We start from the raw sequence: 26,378 nt of genomic DNA on the forward strand, positions 1-26,378 counted from the left end.
TATTTAGGCACCCTACTGACAGAAATCACAGTGAATTTAAGGGAGACTGACAATACAATTTGTACTAAAAACACAGAAGATAATGTTTAAAATAGCTCAATCTCTTTGATTACATTTTTAATCCCTATGTAAAGAATAATGTAGTTGTCAAAGTTGTTTATAGAAATTTGTAGTATTAAAATGTGAATGTACTGTCAATAATTTTTAAATTTCTATTTTTTAACTGTACATTTTTAAGGTATACAACATGATGTTTTGATATAAATATACATAATAAAATGATTACTACAGTCTTGCAAATCAACATATTCATTATCTTATATAGTTCTCTTTTGTTTGTTCATATGTGGGTATATGTGGTACAAGTACCTAAAATTGACTCTCTTAGTAAATTTATATTATGTAATACTATTAACTGTGGTCCTTATGTTCTGTGATAAATCTCTATCCTTATTTATCCTACATAACTGAACGTTGTATCCTTTGGCCTCCATCTCTCCATTTTCCTTACACTTACACCCCTGGTAGCCACTTTTCCATGTTCTATTTTTGTGTATTTGAGTTTTTGTTTTGTTTTGTTTTGGTTTGGTTTAGATTCCACATATAAGTGATATCGTGCACTCTATTTCTTTCTGGGTCTGCTTTATTTTACTTAGCTTAATTCTTCTCGGTCCGTCCTGCTGTTGCAAATAGCGGTACCTTGTTTTTTTAAAGCTGAGTAATATTCAATTGTGTAATTTGCAATTTCTTTATCCATTCATTCATTCATGGACATTGAGGTTGTTTCCATATCTTGGCTATTGTGCATAATGCTGCAATAAACATGGGTGTGCAGTTGTCTTTATAAGTTGGTGATTTCTTCTGGGTAGGTATCTAGAAAAGAGATTTCTGGGTCATATGGTAGTTTGATTTTTAACTTTTTAAGGATGCTTCATACTATTTTTCACAATGGCTGAACCAGTCTACGTACCTATTAATAGTGTAGAAGTTTCCTTTATCTCCAAACCCTTGCCAATACTCCTCATCTCATCTTTTTTATAATAGTTATGCCAACAGATGTAAGATGATATTTCATTTTGGTTTTGATTTTCATTTTTATGATGATTAGTAATATTGAGCACCTTTTCATCTACCTGTTGACCATTGTACTTCTTCTTTAAAGAAATATCTATTGTCTTTTGCTTATTTTTGCAGGGTCAGATTATTTGTTTTTTTGCTGTCGAGTTGCATGAGTTAATTATATAGTTTGGACATTAACCCTTTATCTGATAATGTGGTTCACACATGATTTTTACAGTTAATTGCTAGCTTTGCATTTTGTTAATTGTTCCCTTTGTTATACTGAAGCTTTTTAGTTTTATGTAGTCCCAATGTTTATTTTTTATTTTGCTGCTTATGCCTTTTGTTGAATATCCAAAAAATTTTTGTCGGACCCAATATCAAGGAGCTTCCACCCCTTTTTCTTCTAGGATTGTATAGCTTCAGGTCTTATGCAAAGATCTTTAATCCATTTTGAGTTAATCTGTGTATGCTGTAAGATAAGAGCCAGTTTCATTCTTTTGCATGTGGATATTCATTTTCCCACACCATTTACTGAAAAGGCTATTCTCTCTTCATTGGGTCTTCCTGGTGGACTTGTCAAAAATTTGTTGACTGTATATGCTTAAGTTTATTTCTAGGCTGTCTGTTCCATTTGTCTGTATGTCTCTTTTTATGCTAGTCCAATATTGTTTTGATTACTATTGCTTTGTGAATACATTTTTATATTATTTTCTTTAAATAAGCTTATTTTAAAAACACTTTTAATAAAGTTGTCACTCGTATCTTAAGGATTGATGTTTTCTATGAGAGGCTCATTTCCCCACAGATGAGGATATGTTAATCTGACTGTGACCAAAGTGGCTATTATGAGCCAGAATGTCTCACACTAACTTCTACTACATAACACATTTACTTTTGTAAGTTTAGATAGGAAACTTGCAAAAGTTCAAATATCATTTCATTTTTAAGTCTTAAAATATTTGTTACAATATTTATTATAAGTGTTATAAAGCCAGTCTCATCATTTTAAAAAATCCAATAATAAGGAAATGCTTTGGTGATGAAACTGTAGTTACTAGAATCCTATATATGTGCTAGATTTTAAATAATAATAACCTATTCTTTTAGAAACTGAAATAAAAAATTATTTAATTTATCTAAATTTCGCCTTCTTATGTCCTATTCATTAAATGTCAAATCTTTTAAACTCTACCAAATCATGAATATAAACAGTATCAGTTAATATAATTTACTTAATCATGATTATAATTCATTATTAAATGTATTGCTAACTATATAAAACAGGAAATAAATTATATTAATATAACATGATAAATGTGCTCTGCAAGTTAAAAACATTAATCATTCCCTAAGGTAAGTGTTAGCAATTACCTTTCAAATATTACAAAGGGGCAAGAATGAGAAAGGCTAATAAGATTCTTTTGAACATTATTTATTCTGTATGTTTTCTGAGATACCATATTTACTCTTTTTTCTTCGTTTTTATTTTATTTTTTCTAGAATTATATTTAGAAACAATAGTTCTACACATTTTAATAGAAAGGGTTAAAATATAAAAATATAGAAACAATATAAAGTTAATTATCTCATTGATTTGCTTGGGATTAAATTAACTAAAAGAACATAGCAATCACTCAATAAGTATTGGCTATGTTTTAAATATTCTCACATATCTCTTTAATATACTTTAAACTGACACATTAGGAACATAAAGTCACATAAAATATGTACTAAATATTAAAGACTATGTAAAATGCCAATCTTTGTTTTCATCCTCACTTCAATTTTAGCTACTGTGAAAGCATAATAAAGAACTTACTTTTTTCAAAGGTTCTGTTTTATTGTATGTGTCATAGTTTTTTTGGAACTACATATTTAAATTTGTCATAACACCCTTAATGTACGTAGGAAGTTTTAGGTTTGATGTTTTTTCAACTTCAGTTTCTACTTTTTCTATTACTTCTATTTCTGAGATCACTGAGCAAGAATATTTCCCGTGGTTGTCACTAAAGACCTTGTTCTCTGTGCTTAATGCTTAGCTTTCTTTAAAAAAATCCTTGAAGTATATTTGCAAGACCTTTCATTTATTTACTGGTGAGCTTTACCAGAGACTGCTTGCACAGCCAGTTCCCATCTCCTCAGACAGCAGTGGCTCACTAAGATAGGTGAAGGAAGAAATCTTGCTAAACTGCATGGAAGACTGAGAGACCCACTGATGCTGTGGACACATTCAATGCTGTCTTTACCTGAGGGCTGCTGTGTTTGTTTTGTTTTATAATCAGTAACTGATGCTAAAAGAAATATAAATAATACTATAGGGAATTATTTTCTAGATACTCAAAGCTAAGTGCAAGTTCAAAGTAGTTTGCTGTATAAGTTAAAAACTTTTTGAAAAGGTCAGTTGAGAATTTGACAAATTAACAAATGCATTTTTCTATTCTTGTAATTTTCTTTATTTCTCTCATTACTTAAAATTACAACAGAGAAGGCTAAAGTTTATGGCACAAGAATGGGAAGACTAACCCACACCTGCACAAAACAAGAAATGTGACAAATGAATTTTTAATAGATTGTATAAAGTCCAAGCAAAAACAGTAGCCTTGAAAACCTAGTATTTAAATCTAATAGAGGTCATGGTGGTGGAAGTGAGCAGGAGGTGGCTAAGGGAGAAAAAGTGTTGAGTTCTGAAATGCTTTATGTCAGGAATGAAAATATCAGGAGCAATTCCCAATGAAAATACAGAGTTCCAGGCATGGGAAAGAGGATTATTTTAGTGTAAGTGAGAGAAGAACAATAGAGTGGGTCCTATATTCCCTGAAAAAAGGCATCTACAGCCCACCACAGTAGAAAAGAAGAATGCATGCTCACTTCCCGACGTGTAGTTAGGGAAGATAGCAAGACTTGCCTAGAAGATCTGAGATCTGGGTCCCACTTGGGGGAGCACTCAAGTAGCACAGTAGGGTAGACTGAGTCAAATTTTCAAGGAATGGGGCCTGGCTAGTTCTTTGCCTTACTGTATTTCTGGGGAAGCTGTCAGGATTCACCAATTCCACACCCCTTCAAAAGAAAAGGCGAAGATAACGATGTTAGACTCAAAGAACTTGTGATTTGCCTAAGAAAAATGCAGACTGAATAGAACTAGTGACTAAAGGCCAAGACAGTTCCAAGGACATAAAAAATAAATGCTATAGATGCTAGACACTAGAACACAACTAGAAAGACCAGTTGAAATTGACTGAGTTCAAATAAGAAGTATTTGCCCCACTACCACGCCAGGATGCTTTCAATTTAGACATAATTCAATTAAAAAGAATAATACAAGATTCCAAAGACCAAAGGCAGACAAAAACTTATAAATATCTGGATATCTAAAAAATACACAGTCCCTTCTAAAGGTGTTAATAGCATGAGCAAAATATGATAAGCAAAATATTTCTATGATGTGAAAAGTGCCTACCTACTCAGAAGAATTATTGCTGAATGTAAAGAAGTTGGCTGGGCGCGGTGGCTCAAGCCTGTAATCCCAGCACTGTGGGAAGACGAGGCGGGCGGATCACAAGGTCAGGAGATCGAGACCACGGTGAAACCCCGTCTCTACTAAAAATACAAAAAATAAGCCAGGCGCGGTGGCGGGCGCCTGTAGTCCCAGCTACTCAGGAGGCTGAGCCAGGAGAATGGTGTGAACCCGGGAGGCGGAGCTTGCAGTGAGCCGAGATCGTGCCACTGCACTCCAGCCTGGGCGACAGAGCAAGACTCCGTCTCAAAAAAAAAAAGAAGTTGATACTCAAATTTGTGGGAATGAAGGAAGAAAAGTTATGTAGTCAGTTGAATAAATGTTTGCTATTATTAGTAGAAAATAAAAATAAGATTCGTTTAATGCCATGTTACTTATTATCTCCTTTCCCCTAAAAGGGGTTATTAAAACACTAGTGCATCTTAAAAATCAGTGTTACATTTTATTTGGGATTATAAGACAATTTGATTTTAATCCATGAAAATGTCATCTTCATGATTTCTTATTCTGTTGGATAATCATTAGTGTGCATGATTTAGGGTCTGTAATACCTGGATTTTTAACATCAGCTATTATTTTTACTATCAGTGTGGTCGCTAAACATGAACAGAAGTTTCCTATAAAATAGATATATCAATCTCTCTCTTACAGAGTTACATAAAAATAATTGAAATAAACACACATATATGCCTTGTATTCAGTTGTTGCATTTCCCCTTCTGTTTTAGTTTTCACTTACTTGGTACTTTTCAGTGGAGCTCATTATAGTGGTTAAAAAGATTTATAGTCCAAGAAAAAAAAAAATAGGAAAACATGGCCACTTCTATTCCCTCCACATTTCAGAATCTGTTGCAGCCTTCTGCTTTTAAATTAGCTAATTTTGTTTCTTATAAAATTAAGAGAAAAAATTAACATGATTTTTCCTCCTGAGACCTTTTCAGCAATAGCTTTTTATTTTTCCTCTGTGGTAAAAATAACAAATTACAGTTTTTAATAAAAAGTCTCACTTTAGGGTACTTGGGGGATTTTAGGCTAACCTCTAAATCATCTGAATGGAATATACCTCCTGGGGATAAAAGAAATATTCAATGGATTTTTAAAATGGATATGAAGAAAATAGTTTAACATTTACTTACATATCATCATGCTTATAAGTATGATCTGGCATTGTCATCTGCAGTATTGTTTAGAATCCATCTTCTTGAGGGTTTTCTGGTATTACTTTCAATCAGTGGAATAATATTGCATCTCCTTTTGTGTATGTGCAAACATTGCATTTAGTTTTCCATTTTTACATTTTGCACAGCTCACTGAGATACAATATGAAGTATTTAATTGCTTATTCTGCCAACTGCTGAAGTATATACTTTCATTACAGCTTAAATTAAAGACTTGGAATCAAAGTTATTGCTTTTTTAATACACATATGAAGTTATGGACACTGGAGTTTGTAATAAGTAAGAACATCAGTGTATTTCCCAACTAAAATTACTTGAGTAGAACACTCATTATAATAAGAGGATACCAGCAGTGTCTCCTTTGTGATGTACTACAAATTTTCAGTGGTATTAAATTCTTATTTAAACTTAGTATTAACATCCAGAAAAGTACACCTTGATTAAACTTGTGTCTTTAGGTAACAGTAAAATGTCAAATTATTCTGTATATATTTTTGTGTGTTTAAATTGATTTTATCTATCTTTAAAAATCATAGCACTTTGCCTATTGTTCATATATATATATAAATCTAAAATTAAGAGACAGTAAAAGTGTCATCATTTATATTATGTTATAGAATTTGAACCTACTGAACTAAAAGAAGCTTCATAATACCTAGTATTAACCGTGCATGCTTATCTGAAAGATAAGTAGTTTCTGTGGAATTAGGTTTTTTATCCTTCACCACTGTATGTAAATTCAGTGACTGTAGGCAAGTTTTCACTGAAATAACTTTGATTTTCTGCCCTACTCCTTGGAGGCCAGTTAAATATACATTGTATGCTGGCATTTAATTTCATCATATTTCCATCAAGTTAATGACCAGACATAGTGTATTGTAACTAAATATATAAGGGCTCTGGGAAAAACAATTAAAGGAGCAATATATTCAGGGAAAACAAAGGAGGAAGTGATACCAAAAAGAGTCATTTTGAGTCTAACCACATTGTGAAGCTGCCACTTAAAGTTATCTTAACCTCTCTCTGCCTCAGTTTTTTCATTCATGATATAGGGCTACATGTAGTTACCACTTACTAGGGTTTGTGGGATATATTACATATAATAATAGGTATATGACAGTTAAAATGGTGGCACATGGTAAAGACTAATAGATACATTTTTTTCTTAATTTTCTGAGCTGAAAATACAAGTTAAGAAGTTATCAATGTAGAGATATTAGAAGAAGCTACTAATACTAATGAGGTGGTTTAGCAGGACTAATCTGTGCCTCACCAAGTGTAGCCTCTGGGTTATTTGTATCCAGATTACTATGTGGGAAAGGGGATGCTTTTCAAAGATCGTATTTCTAGATCTCATTGAACCATGCTTACTGATGGTTGAGACTTACAATTTTGGTTAACAGTGTCGTCCGGTGATTCTCATGCATGCGGAAATATGAGAACCACTAATACAGAGTACCAAAAACGCCATATACAAAATTCTGGAGAACATCAACATTTAGAACACAGGTAAAGAAAATAAGGAGTAGTCAAAGATGCAGATTTGGGAAGCAATATGAGAGACAGCACTGTTACAGAATTCAAGGGAGAAAGAGTCTTAAGAAAATTCAGAATTCCTTCTCTCTCTTATTCTCTAATTCTCTTTATTAAAAACAGAGAAACATTTCAGGCCTACACAAAAGAACATAATCATATTTTTTACATCTACCATTAATCTAAAACAAAACAACAGAAATCACCCGGCAGAGTTGAAGTCCTTTCTTTACCCCACACAATTGCATCATCTTCTCTTGACACTCTCCTAACCTATTTAAACAGTATCTTCAACTCAGTGTTTATTATTTCTCTGAATTTCTTTATTCTTTAATGCATATATATCTATACACCCTCTTTAAAATACACAGTTTAAAACTAAATTTTATAACATATGTACTTCAAAATTAATTTTAGTTCAATATCACTTTTGTGAAATTTACCCATGTTGATGTATGTGGAATAGGTTCCTTTTTAATGCTATATTTTATATTCCATTTTATGAAGAGTTTGCAATTTGATTATCACCTCTTAAACGATTGAGGTATAGATCATTTTCCATTTTCTATGCTATGAATTTACTTGTTTCCAAGTATAAGAATTTACCTATTCTCATTGTAACATGGCTTTTATTGCCAAATTATTCTCTAAACTTATACCAACTTGCATTTTCATCAAGAATATAATGCAACCTCCGTTTTTCATGGATTTCTTGTATTTCTTTGTGTCTTGTGTACAGAGGCACCAGTTGCCCTTATATTACAGCCTATCTTTTCAAGTCATTTGCATAGCAAACATCTTTTGAATGTAGTGCCTTCCTCTGGAACAGAGGTGAGATTTGTTTGATGTCCTGTATAATAAGGATGTCTCCTTTTTGGGCAATGGTTGGACACATTTGGTTACTATCAGTTATAAAGACTAAGGTTTCTTAAACTCAGAGTCCTTCAGATGTGACGCACAATCAAGGCATGTGCAGCGTCCTCCTTGGCACATCTGCAGTACTTCTGTGGAACTTCAGAGGTAAGAAGGATCAATGCTAAAATAAAGCTTGGGATATATGCTGAGTCAGTCATTTTATTTGACCAAGTAGTCTCCAGTCTAACAAGGCTAACTTGTTAGCTTATATGTAGGATAAAAATCTCATTTGTTCCCCACCCCAATCCCCTGGTTTTGACATGAACAAAGATTCTCATTGTTTTATATCTATACAAAGACCTAATAGTTAATTTTTAAAAAGTTTTTGCCTACCTGATGGTAGAAAATAATATTATGGTTTTAATTTCTGTTTCCTTGATTCATCGTGAGGCTGAGGCTCTTCTTTAGTTACTTATTTGGGTTTCTTCATCTATGAATTGCTTGTTATTTGGCTGAATTTGCTACTGAATTCTTTTCGTTGTTTATTAAAATCAGTTTTTAATAAAGTCTGGTTAATTGTGTATATTAATATGTGTATAATATCTTCTTCAAACCTCTGGCTTGTATTTTTCCTGTTAATGGTGAATACCGATGAGAACAAATTTTTTAACTTGAAAGTTTATATTTAATTAATTTTAAATTTGATAGACAAATTTATCAGTCTTTTTCTTCGTGATTCATCCTTCCCTGTTCTGTTTAAGAAAGCAATATATTGGCCAGGCATGGTGACTCACGCCTGTAATCCCAGCATGAGTCACTGTGCCTCACCTTGGGAGGCCAAGGTGGGCGATTACTTGAGGTCAAGAGTTTGAGACCACCCTGGCCAACATGGTGTAACCCTGTCTCTACTAAAAATACAAAAAATTAGCCAGGCATGGTTATGGGTCCCTGTAATTACAGCTACTCAGGAGGCCGAGGCAGGAGAATTGCTTGAATCCTGGAAGCGGAGGTTGCAGTGAGCTGAGAGAGCACCATTGCACTCCAGCCTGGGTGACAGGGCGAGACTCTATCTAAGTAAAAAAAAAAAAAAAAAAGAAAAACAAAAAGGAAAAGAAAAAAAAAGAAATAGATTAACTGAGATCATAACATTTTTTCTGTATTTTTCCTAAATGATTTAATGATTTAAATTTAAATGATTTAAATATTGTGTTTTAAATTTAATTGTTTAATTATCCTGAGACTGAATTTTATGTATAAGATGTAAGGTTCCAATTCAAGTGTTTTTTTTCCATATGCATAACCAACTGAATAGTTTATATTTTTCTCTCTACTGTGCAGACACTCTATAGATTTTATATTTGGGCTTTCTGTCCTTTTCCATTATTTAATTTGTCATTTGTGTAGGACTGTGCTAGTAGCACACATACTGTATTTTTTTATTTCCAGAAATGTAGCAGTCAAGACTATATAATTAGGACTAACTTAACCTTCAGAAAACAAATATTTATGAACATATAGTATGTGCATATATGTGAACATATGTGCATATTGTGTGATATGTATATGTATGCATACATGTGCATATAGTGTGTACGTGTGTATGTGTGTGTACATAGAGAGAGAAAGTACTAGGTAAAAATCCAAGGAAAAATGGCATTCCAAAGTAACAAATAAATTTCTGCCCAAACTACTTTTGCCCTCAGCTGTTTGCCAACCCAGACAAACTTGAACTTTGATTCTTAATAGTTTGTCACCATTGAGGCAGACAGCAATGAAAACTCAAGACCTTCTGAAAGCAAGGGATCTTCTCCACTCTAATTTGTGACACCAGAGTTTCACAATCAAAGTAAAAGTAGACCATATTGTTGATGACCTTAGGAGCATGTCAGAAACAACGGTACATCTATACAGAATATGTCTTTGTCAGAGGCCACAGATAACCCCCAATAATAGAATTTTAAGCCATATTATCAGCACCCAATGAAAAATAACCAAGCAAATAAAAGGAGAAAAGCCCCATTAAAGAGGATACCATAGATTTAAACTATGAAAAATATCAGACACATATTACAAGGCAATGATGCATACTATATGTAGAGCTATAGATACATATGTATACTTACACTATATTATAGATACATATGTATATAACAAATATAGTTATATATACATATATATGAATGTAAGGAGAATAAAAAAATCTGTCACAATTGTATAAGCTAGCAAAATGTTAATAGCTTAAAAGTCACAATTTACAATAGCAAACAAAGCTGTGGATTACCTGTTATCTAATATAATAAATTATATACATAAATTTAATAAAGAAAGCTTCAAAGTGCTTGTAAAAGACATTCATGTGTATATGCATATGGAAGGGTAGAGCAAGAGAAAAGGAGAGAGAGAGATTCATACGTAGACAACTCTATAGATTATTTTGGTTTTGTTTTTCCAATTATTATACACTTCATTGTTACTAAAGTACAATTTTAAATAGATTATGTTGAACATTCTTTCTCACTTGTAATTCTAAAAAAAAAAATCTAATATATAAGCATTAAAAATAAAGCATCCTTTACCTTTTTGTTGGACCTTCTTTATCAGATTAATCAAGTTCCCTTCCATTCCTAGCTTGTTCATAGTTTTATTATAAATAGGAGTTGATGTTTCCTAAATTTTTCTCCATCTAGTAGAAATACGTTTTTTCTTCTTTTACCAGTTAACTATGTTAACATACTTTCTAATGTTAAGCAATTCTTGCATCCTTGCAAGAGAAACAATACAGGATGTAAAACTTGATGAATTTAGTAACAGTACTGTATAATGAATTTGGAAACAATACTGTATGTTAAAACTGTATGAATTTGGTTCATATATATATATAATTTTTCTTTCTTGTACCATCCTTACTTTTGGGTTTAAATTAAATAATATAGCTGTAGAGTTATTGTTTTTATTTTTTAAAATATCTGCAAGATTTTATAAAAGATTAAAATTGTTTCCTGAACATTTTGATAACTGTGCTGTGAAATTATCTGAGCATTGTGATTTTTTAGTGAGGGAAGCATTGTGAAACTCATTATTCTTTTAACATACTACAATCACACTTTCATCTTCATTACTCTGACACCATTTATTTTAAGGTGACCATCACTTCCATCTTGCCAAATCCCATGGTAAATTCCTAGCCTTCATCTTAACTTCCCAACATTCTTCTTATGGAGATGTCCTCTGATTAACTAGATAAAAGAGTGCCCCTCTTCAGCCTTCCCACTATGACTCTTAATCCCCTTGTGATTTTTTATTTTTCTTTATTGTACATATGACTAATTGAAATTTTATATTATACATTTGTTTATTGTGCCTCTTTTTAATAGACTTGAAAAGTTACAGATTTGTCTTTGTTTTATACTTCTACTGCCCAGAATATATGAGAACTGTTATATATGCAATGCATATGTTTGCTAATGTGATAAAGAGTTTTAAGTATTCGAGAATCTCATATGCCATTAATATGTTAAGCAAGGAGTAGCTAAACTTAGATCTCTCCCGACTTCCAGATCAGAGACACTTTGGAATTTTCTCTTACTGAACATTAGTTGATATATTAAATCTATTAAATACTCCTGATCATTTGACAATTACCTGCAAACATATGCATGCAACTCTCAAAATTTGTTTCTCCTTATAGAAACTTGAATTTTAATGATATGTGTTCATTAATATAATGTACATTTTAATTTAATAAAATTTCAGAATGTGCTTTCAATTTTCTTAGTACCTCTGAAGAACATACTGGGAACATTATTCTACTACTGTTTTGATTTCAGGCTGGGCAGCAGCGTTGGTGGGAGCAGGAGATTAAAATAAATGGGAATATTCAAAAGGGAGAATTAATTACATATAACTTGACAGAGCTAATTAAACCAGAAGCTTACGAAGTCCGACTGACTCCTCTCACCAAATTTGGTGAAGGAGATTCAACAATTCGTGTGATCAAATACAGTGGTAAGTAGCCTTTTATTTACAATTATTTATTTATCAAACTGTATGGAAAATTTTGGTTGCTGCTCTCTACCAAATGTAGACACAAAGTAAAACTTAGCACATAGACTTTCTGGATCATTAGCCAGTTAACTAAACAAACAAACAAAAACAAAAACCTTAATCACCACAAATGTGACATTTGATTACAAATATAGAGATATAGAATAATTTAATTGTGAACCTATGTGATATAAGCAATGTTTATTTTTGATCCTACAAGTTATAGTACAATATTTGTCTGCATTTTATCTTTTCAAATTGTTGATGACTTTAAAACTTATTAAGAAGTAAAAAAGGATCAAAATGTCATTTTCTGTTTTTTAAATAAAATCAATAGATTTCAGTTTTAGAGCAGTTTAAGGTGTACAGAAAATTGGCAGAAAGTATAGAGAGCCCTGTTTCCCTGACACAGTATCCCCATTATTAACATCTCACATTATTGTAGTACACTGGTAAAAACTGATTAACAAATACTGAGAAATTATTATTAAAATCACTATTTTACATTACAGTTATTTGTGTTGTACAGTTATATGGATTTTGACAAGTGTATATAATTTCTCCACCATTACAGTATCACACAGAATAGTTTCACTGCCTGAAAAATCCCCATGCTGTACCCATTTGTCTCTCCTTTCTCCAGTTCAGACAACCAATGATATGTTTACTCTGTCTATAGTTTCTCCTTTTCGGGAATGTTGTAAATTTGGAATCATACAACATGTAATGCTTTTTGGACTGCCTTATTTCACTTAGAAATACATAAGGTTTCTGTATGCCTTTTTGGGCTTTCATAGCACATTTCTTTTTATTATTGAATAATCTCCATTGCATAAATGTACTACAGTTTATTTGTATATATATCAAAAGGCATCTTAGTTGCTGGATTTTGGCCTTGGTTGTTGGTGGCCATTCATTTTTCACATTGCTAATGTTAAAAAATGCTAAATGTTTGTGTGTGTGTTAGTGATAGTTTTCTTTTTGTTAACTATATGCAAAAAATATTTCTTCACTACTTAAATGTCCTATTTGGAGAAAAATAGAAATTAGCGCAGAACTTTGAAAAAGTTAAAAGTGGATCTAAAACTTTTGTCTAGAATTAATACCTCAAAGAGAAACAACGGCAATTAGATATGTTACTTTCTTTTTTTTTTTTTTTTTTTTTTTTTTTTGAGACGGGGTTTTGCTTTCGTTGCCCAGACAGGAGTGCAATAGCACGATCTCGGCTCACCGCAACCTCTGCCTCCCGGGTTCAAGCAATTATCCTGCCTCCGCCTTCCGAGTAGCTGGGATTACAGGCATGTGCCACCATGCTCTACTAATTTTGTATTTTTAGTAGAGACGGGGTTTTTCCACGTTGGTCAGGCTGGTCTGGAACTCCCGACCTCAGGTGATCCACCAGCCTGGGCCTCCCAAAGTGCTGGATTACAGGCATGAGCCACCGCGCTCAGCCTAGTAATGTTATTTTACTGTATACTAGAGAAATATTTTAAAAATTGAAATTTGTGTGCATTTTACAATTTTAATATTCAGTGTTAGTTGTAGAATTTTCAATGTATTTCAGGTTTGAATGAATCATTATTTAAACAGTCGTATTTATTGTATTGTTTCAGTAGAATATTATTATTATATATATATATTTTCTTGAGAAGGAGTCTCACTCTGTCTCCCAGGCTGGAGTGCGGTGGTGTGATCTCGGCTCACTGCAACCTCAGCCTCTTGAGTTCAAGTGAATGTCCTGTTTCAGCCTCCCCAGTAGCTGGGATTACAGGCATCTGCCACCACGCCCAGCTAATGTTTGTATTTTTAGTAGAGAGGGGGTTTCTCCATGGGCAGCCTGGCCTCAAACTTCTGACCTCAGGTGATCCACCCGCCTCGGCCTCCCAAAGTATTAGGATTACAGGCATGAGCCACAGCACCCGACAGGAACGTGATTCTTTTTATCATTGATTATCAGAGCTTGACTTAAAAAGTTCTTAATGAAGTTCTCCATTGTGTTTACCCTTAAGTATACGTTTCCTGCTTAAGGGGGAAGTAGTGCATACTGTCAAATGTGAAAAATGAAGTAAAACTATTAAAAACTCATTAAAGTTGTTTGTACTTACAATTTTTACCAAAAAATTAAGATGTATAATGTAGAGTGCATTAATGTCAATATTTTTAAAAGATGAAGATATGAGGACCCAGAAAGTTTCAGTGTCCTGCAAAGTTAAATGACTGTGAAATGGCAAACCTGACTAGAATTAGGGTTCACCACTCCATTAGAGAAGATCTTTACTTCTTTGCTAAAGTCAATTGATCATTATGACTTTCCTTAAGAGATTTTAAAAAGTTAATTAGCTCAGTAGTTGCTATTGAAAACTCTGAGGCAACAAACTAAAATGAAAAAGCCCGGGCTGGAGTGCAGTGGCCGGATCTCAGCTCACTGCAAGCTCCGCCTCCTGGGTTTACGCCATTCTCCTGCCTCAGCCTCCCGAGTAATGAAAAATAGATGTGGAACATAGATATTACTTTTAATAAGTTTTCAAAATTGTTTTTACATACTTAGGCATACACGTTAAGGTCTCCAACACTGTTATTAAAATTATTTTTCTGTAATACAGGTTTGGGCAATGTATACTTTAATGGTTTAGAGGCAATGTACTAGTGTGTTTGGGCTGCCATAACAAAGTATCATAGTGCGAGGCTTACACAACACAAATTTATTTCTCACACTTTTAGAGACTGAGAAGTCCAAGATCAAAGCACTGGCATAGTTAGCTTCTGGTGAGAGCTCTCTTCCTAATTTATAGATGGTCACCTTTTCACCGTGTTTTCTTCACATGTCAGAGAGAGCTCTCTGGTGTCTCCTCCTCCTCTTATAAGGACACCAATCCAATTGGATTAGGGTCAAGATTAATTTAATCTTAATTACCTCCCTAAAGGCTTTATCCCCAAATACAATCACATTGGGGATTAAGCATTGACATATGAATTTTTGTGGGGACACAATAGTCTATAATATGCATTTATAAAAAATTATACATGCAAGTTCAAATGAAAGAAGAAAAAAATGGACTCGCTGTAATATTTAGAAGTTAGATTTGCAAATTTTCACAAAGTTAACTGCATTTTGTATAGTGAATTTGGTGACTAAAATGTTGGAGAAGAAGTCTCCATTAAAATTCAATCTGGTAAGAGCTTTACATGTACATATGACATACTTAGAACTAAATTATAATTCAAGGATGCTTACATCTTTGAAAGATAGCACTAAATGTTTTAAAAATTTCATATTAACTGTGAAATAATTTTAATTTTTATTAATTTTAAAATTAAAATACATTGATATCTTGCCATAAAATTCAATTGTTATTTTTAGTTCACTTTCAGCTCCTTTTCTATGTTGTTATTTTCATAATTTGCAATGTGGAATGTAGAATCAAAAACAACTACAGTAATGGGAATTGTCTTCTGTATGTAGGAATAGTGAAAATCATTGAAACACTCTGTTAAAATTTATCGTTTGTATACTAATGTTACAATTGTATATGAATATTTTTGCCCATCAGACTTTATTAGTATTGCACAAATTTAATAAAGGTGGTTAATGACAACCGCTAAGAAAATGACAAGTTCTTCTGCACTGTAGATTAATTGCCCATTGTAATCCTGGGAAACTAAATTCTGCCCATTGTAATCTTGGGGAATTATTATTATTATTATTTTTTTTTTTTTTTTTTTTTTTTTTTTTTTTTTTTTTTTTTTTTTTTGAGACCGAGTCTCGCTCTGTAGCCCGGGCTGGAGTGCAGTGGCCGGATCTCAGCTCACTGCAAGCTCCGCCTCCCGGGTTTACGCCATTCTCCTGCCTCAGCCTCCCGAGTAACTGGGACTACAGGCGTCCGCCACATTGCCCGGCTAGTTTTTTTGTATTTTTTTAGTAGAGACGGGGTTTCACCGTGTTAGCCAGGATGGTCTCGATCTCCTGACCTCGTGATCCACCCGTCTCGTCCTCCCGAAGTGCTGGGATTACAGGCTTGAGCCACCGCGCCCGGCAATCTTGGGGAATTACATCAATGCTCTCTCTCATCCAGATTGGAATATTTTCTCAGAGTGGTAAGTGGTTAATTGATACATACAGATTCTTTGGCCCTTAGATGAGAGATATTTTTGTTGATGTGTTAGTAATATTTAAAGTATTCGTTTCTCTTTGGGTGGAAATTCATTGGCACTTGTATTGCAAATATAATTAGTTTTCTGGGAAAAACAATTCTTTTGGTACCCCAGAACACAAAATTTGTTGCTTATCATTTTAAAACTCTGTGTGCATGCACTCCTGTGTATGTATGTGTGTGTGTGTGTATATATATACACATATGTGTGTGTGTGTATATATATTTTTTTTTTTCTTTTTTTTTTTTTTTTTTTTTGAGACGGAGTCTTGCTCTGTCGCCCAGGCTGGAGTGCAGTGGCCGGATCTCAGTTCACTGCAAGCTCCGCCTCCCGGGTTCATATGTGTATATTTTAACATAATTAGATAAAAAGGCATTGATGTAGCTATTCGTTTTAGTACACATATTACAACATATCAGGATTGCTTTATTTTCATATGTGCCTTTAACTTTCTGCTTATTCTCAGTAGAAGCAGAAATCAGCAAAAAACAGAAGTGGAAATTCTGCTAGATAATTGTTTTCATTGTTAAATCATCTAGATTATAGATTGGCCTAGTGTCAGCCTCAGTTTTGATATCTGAATATTTTTGTTTAGTAGTAGTTTAGATATTTAAGAGGTCAGAAACTCTATACCTTGAAAAAGGAACATTTCCTGTACTATTTAGCATTGGTCTTTTTGGTAATTTGAGGCTGTTATTGCTGAGCTCCAAAGCAGATTCTATTCAATCCTCTAAAACAAAATGGATTGCAGATATAAATCTCAATGGCCACAGTGGGAAAGATCATTAAGTTTTGGTAAGGAACTATGAGACACTGATTAGACTTTTATTTATAAAAGACATTCAAGCCATGCTAACATTGTTTTGTTTGTTTGTTTTGCTTTTCTTGTAGCTCCTGTAAATCCTCATTTGAGTAAGTATATTTTAACTTACAAAATGGCACTATATTTAATAAATACAAAAATAGAATGTTTATAAATATACAAAGATTGTTTAGTAACTTAGTTGGCTTTAAACACAATGGTTCAGAATCAGTAAAATTGGCATTAAATGTAGATTTTAAATTTCAAAAGATAGGGGTATAAAGACAAATTTTTTAATACTGATAATTGAGGTTTATAGATTTTCCTAACAATTGAAATATGGAGCCATTTACCAACCTGCTTAATACTTGCTATTTCTGCGGCTGTGGGATTATTTTTTTCTTTTATGGGATTGCATATCATTTTTATTGTTGTTACACGTTTCTTTGATTTTCCTTCTTTGAATTTCTATATTCCCCTTATAAAAGAGTATGGTTACTTAGAAAGTTGGTGTTTGATGGGTTTGAGACTTTCTTTTATAGAACACTAGCTTACACCCCAATGTATTTGGTTTAATTTAGGTTATGAATTCTGTAAAATTGTTAAATTTGGGGACTTCTGGAAAGTTATTTTTATTTTGTTTTATATTAAACGTTATAAGATGATATGTGTCTACCTGAAAAATATTTCCATATATTAAAACTTGCCTCTCCCTGGAAAATAATTTTAAATCAACAGAGGATTTACTATGAAGACATATTCTAAAATCCGAGCTATTTATTTGTAATTTAAGGTTAGATTTTTTACAAATTTAAGGACTAAAGAGCGTCGCGTCGTCTCTGGGTGCGAAAGGACCACTGGGTATCAGGCTTCTTATTCCTAAGTTTTTATTTTTATTTTTTCATCATATTATGAAAGATTCAGGGAAAATTCTGCAGACCAAATAAAGCAAAATTTTGAAGACCACGTAATGGAGAATATTTAAAATATCTTTACTTTAAATAAAGATATGTTATTTCTTATCTTTTTTATCTTAACTTATTTATCTTTAATAAGTTAAATAAGTTATTTCTATGTAGCCCCAGAAACTCTGCCAAAATCATGTTGTAATTAGAAAACCAGTGGAAAATTCAAGATCCACTCAATTCTCAGTTCTACATCTTTGTGAAAATCCTGCACTTTATTACTTTCCTACTTATAAACTCTTCTAGTATTTTATATTACATTGGCTTTTGAAAAGTTTGTACAACTCATTGCACTATCATTATCTATCAGATATTCTTTATTCAAATAAACTTTTTAAATTATTAAATGTATTTGCACACATTTATAATTGTCTCTTTTTAAAGGGACAGGACAATCATAAAATTCTTGGGTTTTAACTAGTGAGTTTTATTTTCATTTTACCTGCCAACTTTTTATGAATTTTCTTCAGTAATAGGTTTATTTATTGTAAAGATATATGTCCTTAGAAGGAATCAAGAGCTATTGATGTTGCTTAAGTATCTTTGTTTGATTTGAATTATTACACTAGTTATAATATTATAAACAACTTACACCATATAAAATAACCTAAACTATGAAAATTTTTAGGCACAACTGACACTTTTTGTAGTTTTCATAATCTGCATTATTGCTTAATTTTACTATGAAAGACTTAAATATTTAAGTCTCAAAAAGTATTGTATGGTTTTTAAAGACAAGATATTTTCTCTTTTTAACCAAGTTCAAATTACAAAAAAAAAAATGGTTCAACAGTGTTATAAAAATTCATTATACATAATTTTTAATAACATATAAAAAGTAAGACTTGGCAGCAGATATATAAACTGAAACCCTTAATCTTTACATTTGTTCTGTAACTCTTTTTTGTGCATATGTAATATGTAATTAAATAACTGAAAACATTCAAAATCAAACGTTGCCTTTATGGAATTCAAAACTCCAGAGTAGCAACTAATGGAATTTCATGTCATAACTAAAATATCTTTAAAGAAATACATGCACGTATATAAATGCATACACTGCTACACTGCTGTTACCAACATTATTTTTCCAACTGATAGCATCAAAAGGTTATGTCTTGTTTGGTACAAGGTCTGTGACATAAATATGTGTCTAATAAATATTTTATGTATAGTATTATTTATTCAGAAATTTATTGATTTATTTATACTCCCTTAAATATGTATATTTCCTGTAACTTTACCTACCCAGAATATAGAATATAAATAAATACAAAGAGATAAAGCAAGTATTTAGTCTAAAAAACAAAAACAAAACATAAACTCATTGCCTAAATTTAAAGTGAAAGCCTTCTGTTTTATTTTTACTTGTAAGTACCAATAATTTTCAATTAATTGGTACATGATCTCAACCTGGGCTCCATTTCCAAGGGTATCTGATAAATCTAACCCCTTGTGGGTAGGTTGGAGAGAGACTAAAATGGAGTCTCTGTTCTTCAAGTGTTTATATCTCTATGAATTCCAGGGAATTTGGATTCCATTTGACTTTATCATTTAATAGCTGATCTTTGCCAGCGTTTTCTCCTCTGTGAAGCCCCATGAGTAAGAATTATTGTGATTTCATAGAGTTGTGATGAGGCTGAGTGAAATAATATACATTATGTTTATTTTTTCTGAAGGATATACACTCTTTAATAATGTATCTAGCAGACCTTATCAACTTCTTTATTTACACCTGGTTTTTCAAGCAGTAAGAAAATCTTTGATACCTAGAAACATTACTACCACCCACATTTTAGGGATAACTGAAAAAGTCTTTCTCTAAACTTGTGTTGGCCCTGAACTCAACATACGTTAGGCATCCAAGAAATCAGTCCTTCTTCAAAGTCTTTAAAAGGTCTTTTAATTACTTCATTTCCATACTGAATTTCAAGTATCTGGGAAACCCACATTCAGATAAAGTAGGAAGGATAAATACTTTTCAAAATAATTTGCTATTAGCTTGCCCTAAACACACTTCCATTTATGCAAATGGATATTTGAAAGCACCTCCAGACATGCATGAAAAATTATAAGCTTAAAGTATACCTATTTAAAACTACCCTCGGGTAAATTAATAAAGGTAATTTTCCAATTGACCGTTTTGTTTTGATTGGTTCTATACTGACAAAATGAAAGTTGGGAAAATTCTTCAGCAATAATTCAAGCATAAATTGTATTCTTTAATTTCAGTTATCTGGATATTTTAGAGAAAAATTGTTTGAGTCTTAATTATTCAATGAGATATTAAATATTGGTTTTATGTTTAGTTGTAATCATATTCACTATTATGGCTCTCATGCCATTATCACAATCTTTCATTATTATTGCTATGTAATATTTTATTTTTTCTTATGAAAATATTGCAGTATGTGTATTAATTTAATTAAAATTTATCAACAGGAGAATTTCATTGTGGATTTGAAGATGGTAATATTTGTTTGTTCACTCAAGATGATACAGATAATTTTGACTGGACAAAACAAAGTACTGCAACAAGAAATACAAAATATACTCCTAATACAGGACCTAATGCTGACCGTAGTGGCTCCAAAGAAGGTATGAGGGAATGACCTGTTGTGTTCATAGCAATCAGAGACTTTTAAAAATTGCTATAAATATGAAATACTAATATTTAGCCATATTCTTGAAGATTATGGAATAAAATATTAAATTTTCCATGCATTATCAATTTAGATATTTACAAAACTTTGTAGACATTATTTTTTTTCTCAGAACTCACTGATAGGTATAGTAGAGAGAATAGGAATTTTTTGATAATTCAAGTCTAAATTTCTAATTTGTCCTCAACTTTTTACACATTTTATCTTTAATTTGGTAGATCATTTACTCTTTATGTTAAAGCCACTGTTAGTTACATATACACATACCGATTTTATAAATGAGATGCAAATCTTCCTATCCGTCTTTATTTTGTGTGAAAACTATAAGACTTCTCAGTGATTTGAAATTTCATTATGCCTAAGAATAATGTGTTTAAACACTTTATTTTGTCTGTTTTAAGGTTTTTATATGTATATTGAGACATCACGACCCAGATTGGAAGGCGAAAAGGCTCGACTTCTCAGCCCTGTTTTCAGCATAGCTCCCAAAAACCCTTATGGACCCGCAAACACTGCATATTGTTTCAGCTTCTTTTATCACATGTATGGACAACATATAGGTGAGATAGCAATAATTACTGATTCTTATAAAATTAATGATAACTAAGAAGAAAAAGGTTCATAAACACACAGCATTAAAACGATTTTTGGTCAAAGAATGCTACAATTTACTTTTTAAATGATTTATCTGCAAATTGCAAAATAAGATACAAGAGGTTTTTCCCGCCATCTAATTTAGATTAGAATTTGACATTTTAGAGCATCACCTACCTCCCTTTGGAATTCTAAATCAGGTAGACCATCAATTAGTTAAACTCTTTACCAGATCTCATGGAATTGACACAGCATAATTTAGGCTGCTTCTTTCCAAAGAAACTTGCTTCAATAGTGACTGAATGCATATTAATCATGATGAAAAGTAACACTGTCATGTTGCCATATTGACAGTTATTTTTAGCACCATCCACCTATTTGAAATATTGGTGTGATTTTTTTCATGTTTTTAAAGTATGCCAAACACACCCGGTAAGATTTAAGAATGTTCTAGGTCCTGCACAGCATACAAAGATAAAGACACATTTCCTTCCTTTAGAGACCTTGTACAGTAATAGAGGATAAGATTAGATGCACAACTGTGCCAGATAGAGCATGACATTACACTGAGAGTAGACCTAGTAAACTCTGCGGGGAAAAAGATCATGCAGGTCTACCATTCTTTTTCTGCAATTCTAAAATCCTGAGAATTGAATATCAATTTTTAAAATTTAATTATTTGACATTACATGTTAGCCTGATATATAAGCGGAACTGATATGAACCTATTTATATTCTCTATCCAAATGAATGTGAACATTTATACCATTTGCTGCAAAAATGTTACTGTTTTTAATAACAGGATTCTACTCCAGATCATTCCAGGACATATCACATAATATAAACAATATAATCTCTCACCTTTCTAACATAAGACAAAATTCTGAATAATGAAGCATAGAGCTTGAACCAGGGATTGTGGATCTATATCTAGTTAAGGAATGAGTCAGTGCATCAATACAAATGAGAGTATTTCTCTGGGTATGCAAAAGGGGTATGTTTTCAATAAGCAGAGATTAGCACAGGGAAGCTTAAGGCACTGGTAATGAGGAAGTAAAATTTGAGAAGTTAGGATTACATCAGTGTCTTTATATAAATTAATAAAATAATAGTATAAATATATATGATATAAACTAATACAATTGGACACACAATATATATCAGCCACCATATTATTTAAGCTAAGTAATACTCTCAATTAAGTCTGTAAAAGTGAACGTCACTGTCCATCTTTTACAGTGGAGAAAACTGAACCTCAAGAAGTTTTTGTGAACTTCCAAGTAAATGGTTGGGATTCAAACTCATATCCAACAGTATTATCTAGTATTCTTCACAGTATACTGACAAGCCTAAACGGACAGCATTCGAGTTTTTTTTGTTTTGTTTTATAATTTATTTTAATTTTTATTTATGAGACAAGCTCTTGCTAGGTTGCTTAGGCTGGTCTCAAGCAATCTTCCCACATCCTCATCTCAAAATGCTGGGATTACAGTCATGAGTCATTGTGCCCAGCCAGAAAGCTCCTGAGAACTATAACTAAACTAGTTTAGTAGAACTAAACTACTATAAACTTGAAGTCAGGAGACCTGGGCAGGAACTTGGCTGTAGCACTTAATCACTATAATACTTTAGAGAAATCACTTAAAATGTCTGAACCTTAGTTTCCTTATCTGTAAAATGAGAATAATAACTCTTATTTCAGAAAGCTGTAGTTTAAGTTAAATTAGGCAACATACATAGTATCTCCAACCAGATGGTAGACACTCATAATCTTAGGTTACTTTGAATCTGAAATAGCAATAATAATAGCAATAATAAAGTAATAGTTGACATTTATGAAGTACTCATCATGGGCTAGGATACTTTGTGGATTATTTCTCTTAATTTTCATGATCAACATTTGTGCTTATTAAAATCATTATCCTGTTTCATAGATAACAAAATTGAAATACAAAGAACTTTAGTTACCATGCCCATCATATGGCTAAGTAGTGAAGCCATAATACAAACATGGGAAGCTGGACAGAGTCTGCCTGTTTTATTACTGCACAGGAACACTTGGTGGAAGATTTTTGCAAGCCTAGCTAAGTATGTGACATTTATTTAGTAGTGGCATGAGTTATTAAGTTTTTCTGCAAAAAGCATAATGAGATATTTGATTCAGGAAAAAAAAACATAAAAATAGGTAAAAATCATTCAGAAACAAAATCTAAACTGGGAATCACTTAAAAAACCAATGAAAGGAAACAAATCGCATAATTGCCAAACCATTTTATTTATTGCAGGATTACTATATTACTACTAATGTAGGATTAGCTCAACTCTAATTCTTCCTTTTGTCAGTAATGTATACCCTACTTCCTCTTTATTTTGAATATATTTCATGTACGTTCCTTCTCCTCTTCTGATTTATATTGGATCACATATTTTAATTGATTTTTAAATAAATATTTCCAAGACCAATATTTTGAATTAAGTCATAAAATATGTTCACCTTATTTATAAGACTAGATTTTAGGGCTTTATTTTAATATAATTTAAGAAATACTTTAAAAATACTTTTAATACATCATTGTAATATACTTTTAACTTAACAGTTGTTAGTCTTATCTTCTTTATTGTCAATGGATGTCCAGTTGATGTTCTGCTAGTTTTATTCTGATTATTTTGGGATAAGGGCAAATTAAGAGGACAGTTCTCCATTTCTTGGCAAACATTTACATTTTGACCCCTGTGTCATTTCTTTGCTTCATCAGACTGAAGGTTGCAGGCTGGGTATCAGGTCTATTACTTGGGTTCCTCTCAGGAAGCTGCAGGCATGCTGCTTAGTAAAATCTAGGCAAAAATACCTGTTCCAGACATTCAGTAATCAGTTAAAACTAGATGAGATAGTTCATTAGAGAGATCTGCTGGTAGTTAAAACATTCCCTCTTTGCATATATTATTCTCAGACTTTCATTCATCTGTAAACTCAGGAGGCATTCATAGTCACAGGTTTTACAAATTGCATTTTCAGTTTTAGTCATTCTTTTGGAAATCCAGGTTCAAAGATGCCTTGTCCTGAATTTCTAATAGCCTAATTAAATGTATAACTTCTTGAATAATTGTAAATAAATCTTGCACTTTTAACTGTGACTAAAGGACGGTATACCACTGAGAAGGTTCAGAATTATCTAATACAGAAATGAGCAATACCCTACTAAGAAGAGAGATTCCTCTTTGAACCAAAGTCAAATATGTTGCATTACTTATTTGCAGTATAACAAGTTTCCCCAAACTTTTGTGACTTAAAACAATAAATATTTATTATCTCACAGTTGCTGTGGGTCAATACAAGTATAGCTCAGCTGAGTGCCTTTGGCTCAAGGTCTCTTCTAAGGTTGTAGTCAAGCTTTCAGACAAGAGCCCTGCTATAATTTGAAGACTCAGTTTGGGGAGGATACACTTCCAGGCCCACTTGCTTGATTTTTGGCAGGCTTTGCTCCCACAAGAGATTGGACTATAGATACTGATTTCTTGCTGGCTGTTGATTGGAGGCCTCCCTCAATTCCTCACCATTTGAACATCTCTACAGGGCTGTCACATGACATGGCAGCAGGCTTTCTTCAAAGCAAGTAATCCATTAATAAGAGAGAGAGAATGCATGTCCAGGATTTTTCGTAACGTAACCCCTGAAGTGATATCCCATAATGTGTGTCTTGTTCCATTTAATGTGACTGAGTTGATAATTCAAGCCCCTACCCAAGGGGAGAGAAATGCCCAAGAGTGTTCATGCTAGGACCTAGGTTGAGTTGAGCTCTGCCACACTGGTACAATTTCTTTTTAGTTACATGTTTCATCAAAATTGATTGAAGAAAAAAACATGTTTCCAAAGGAAAACTATAATGTTATCCTTAAAGTACCTGCTGATTTATATGTAAGTGATACAATATCTGGCCATTGATAATACTAAAATATTTTTTCAGCATTCCTGTGACTACTAATGGACATTTCAATTCTCAGAGAATCCACTGAATTTCTAATGTTCTTGCAAAAAAAAGGGGGGGATCTCATATGACATCACTAGATATGACAAAAGCTTATAAAAATAAGTTAAATACATCATTCATTTTTTTTAAAAAAAGAATGTGCAATGTAAGGGTCATATCATACCAGGAAATTAAGGCACTTATGAATACATTCACTGTACTTGATACAAATGGTTCAATAAAGTTGTGTCTCTAGAAAGCTAATTCTACTATGGAGTAAAGCATAGTAGAATTAGGAGGAAAGCAAAGGAGTTCATTAATGAAGAAGCAGGAGAGTGTAAAAGAACTGATAAGTAGAGAGATGTGGGATTGTAGAGGGTCTTATTTTAAGAGGCAAAAGAGGTAATAAAAAGGGTAAGCTTAGATGAGAATTTAGAGCTCTGGTTGGGAAATGAGACTTGAAGAGAGAAACTGATGCCATTTCCACTAAAGTGGGAAAAAAAGAATTGAGTATTAATAGTAACATAGCTTCTGATAGATTTCTAGCTGCAATAACAGCAAGCTAACATGAAAGTTGCCTTCCTAACAGTCTCTATTTTCTCTGCAAAACAGATACAGATGTACATGTTCCAAGAGGAGATAGCTTTAGGAGAGTGGTAAATGGGAGCACAAAGTAATTGACAATATAGACACAGTTGGAGAGGTTGGAGATGAGGACATCAGTCTTTAGGTTTCTGAAATGCATTTTGGAATATAATGGCCAGTTTGAGTCCCTATCTGTGCATAATACTATATTTCGCTTGTTAACTGATTTTCTTGCTGTCTTTTTAGTCCATAGCTTCCAGGGTAAAGATCTTTCTCTAAAAGCAGTAACAGGACCCTAAGGATATATGCCCCTCTGGCTTCTCCTTGAGCTAACTTCATAGTCTATTCCAGTCATACTTGAAGTTTTCCTGGATAAGCTCTCTTGTGCCTGGAGCCTCTTCACAGGCTCTCACCCTTGTCCTGATGAACTGTAGGCTTGATGGGAGTAGAAATAATGTCTCTTA

General features: G+C 32.6%; 1 protein-coding gene across 2 annotated transcripts in view; it reads left to right on the forward strand.

Annotated features, from left to right (window-relative positions):
- Positions 1-26,378, forward strand: part of MDGA2 (MAM domain containing glycosylphosphatidylinositol anchor 2) — an 837,636-nt gene that overhangs the window by 784,894 nt on the left and 26,364 nt on the right. For both annotated transcript variants that reach the window (XM_023222649.1, XM_023222650.1), the window contains exons 11-14: positions 11,969-12,146; positions 17,229-17,249; positions 20,547-20,702; positions 21,169-21,327. In XM_023222649.1, coding sequence (XP_023078417.1) covers positions 11,969-12,146; positions 17,229-17,249; positions 20,547-20,702; positions 21,169-21,327 — 514 coding nt within the window. The remainder of the gene's footprint in view (positions 1-11,968; positions 12,147-17,228; positions 17,250-20,546; positions 20,703-21,168; positions 21,328-26,378) is intronic.

Source organism: Piliocolobus tephrosceles, chromosome 6, assembly GCF_002776525.5.
Source record: "Piliocolobus tephrosceles isolate RC106 chromosome 6, ASM277652v3, whole genome shotgun sequence".
NCBI lineage: Eukaryota > Metazoa > Chordata > Mammalia > Primates > Cercopithecidae > Piliocolobus > Piliocolobus tephrosceles.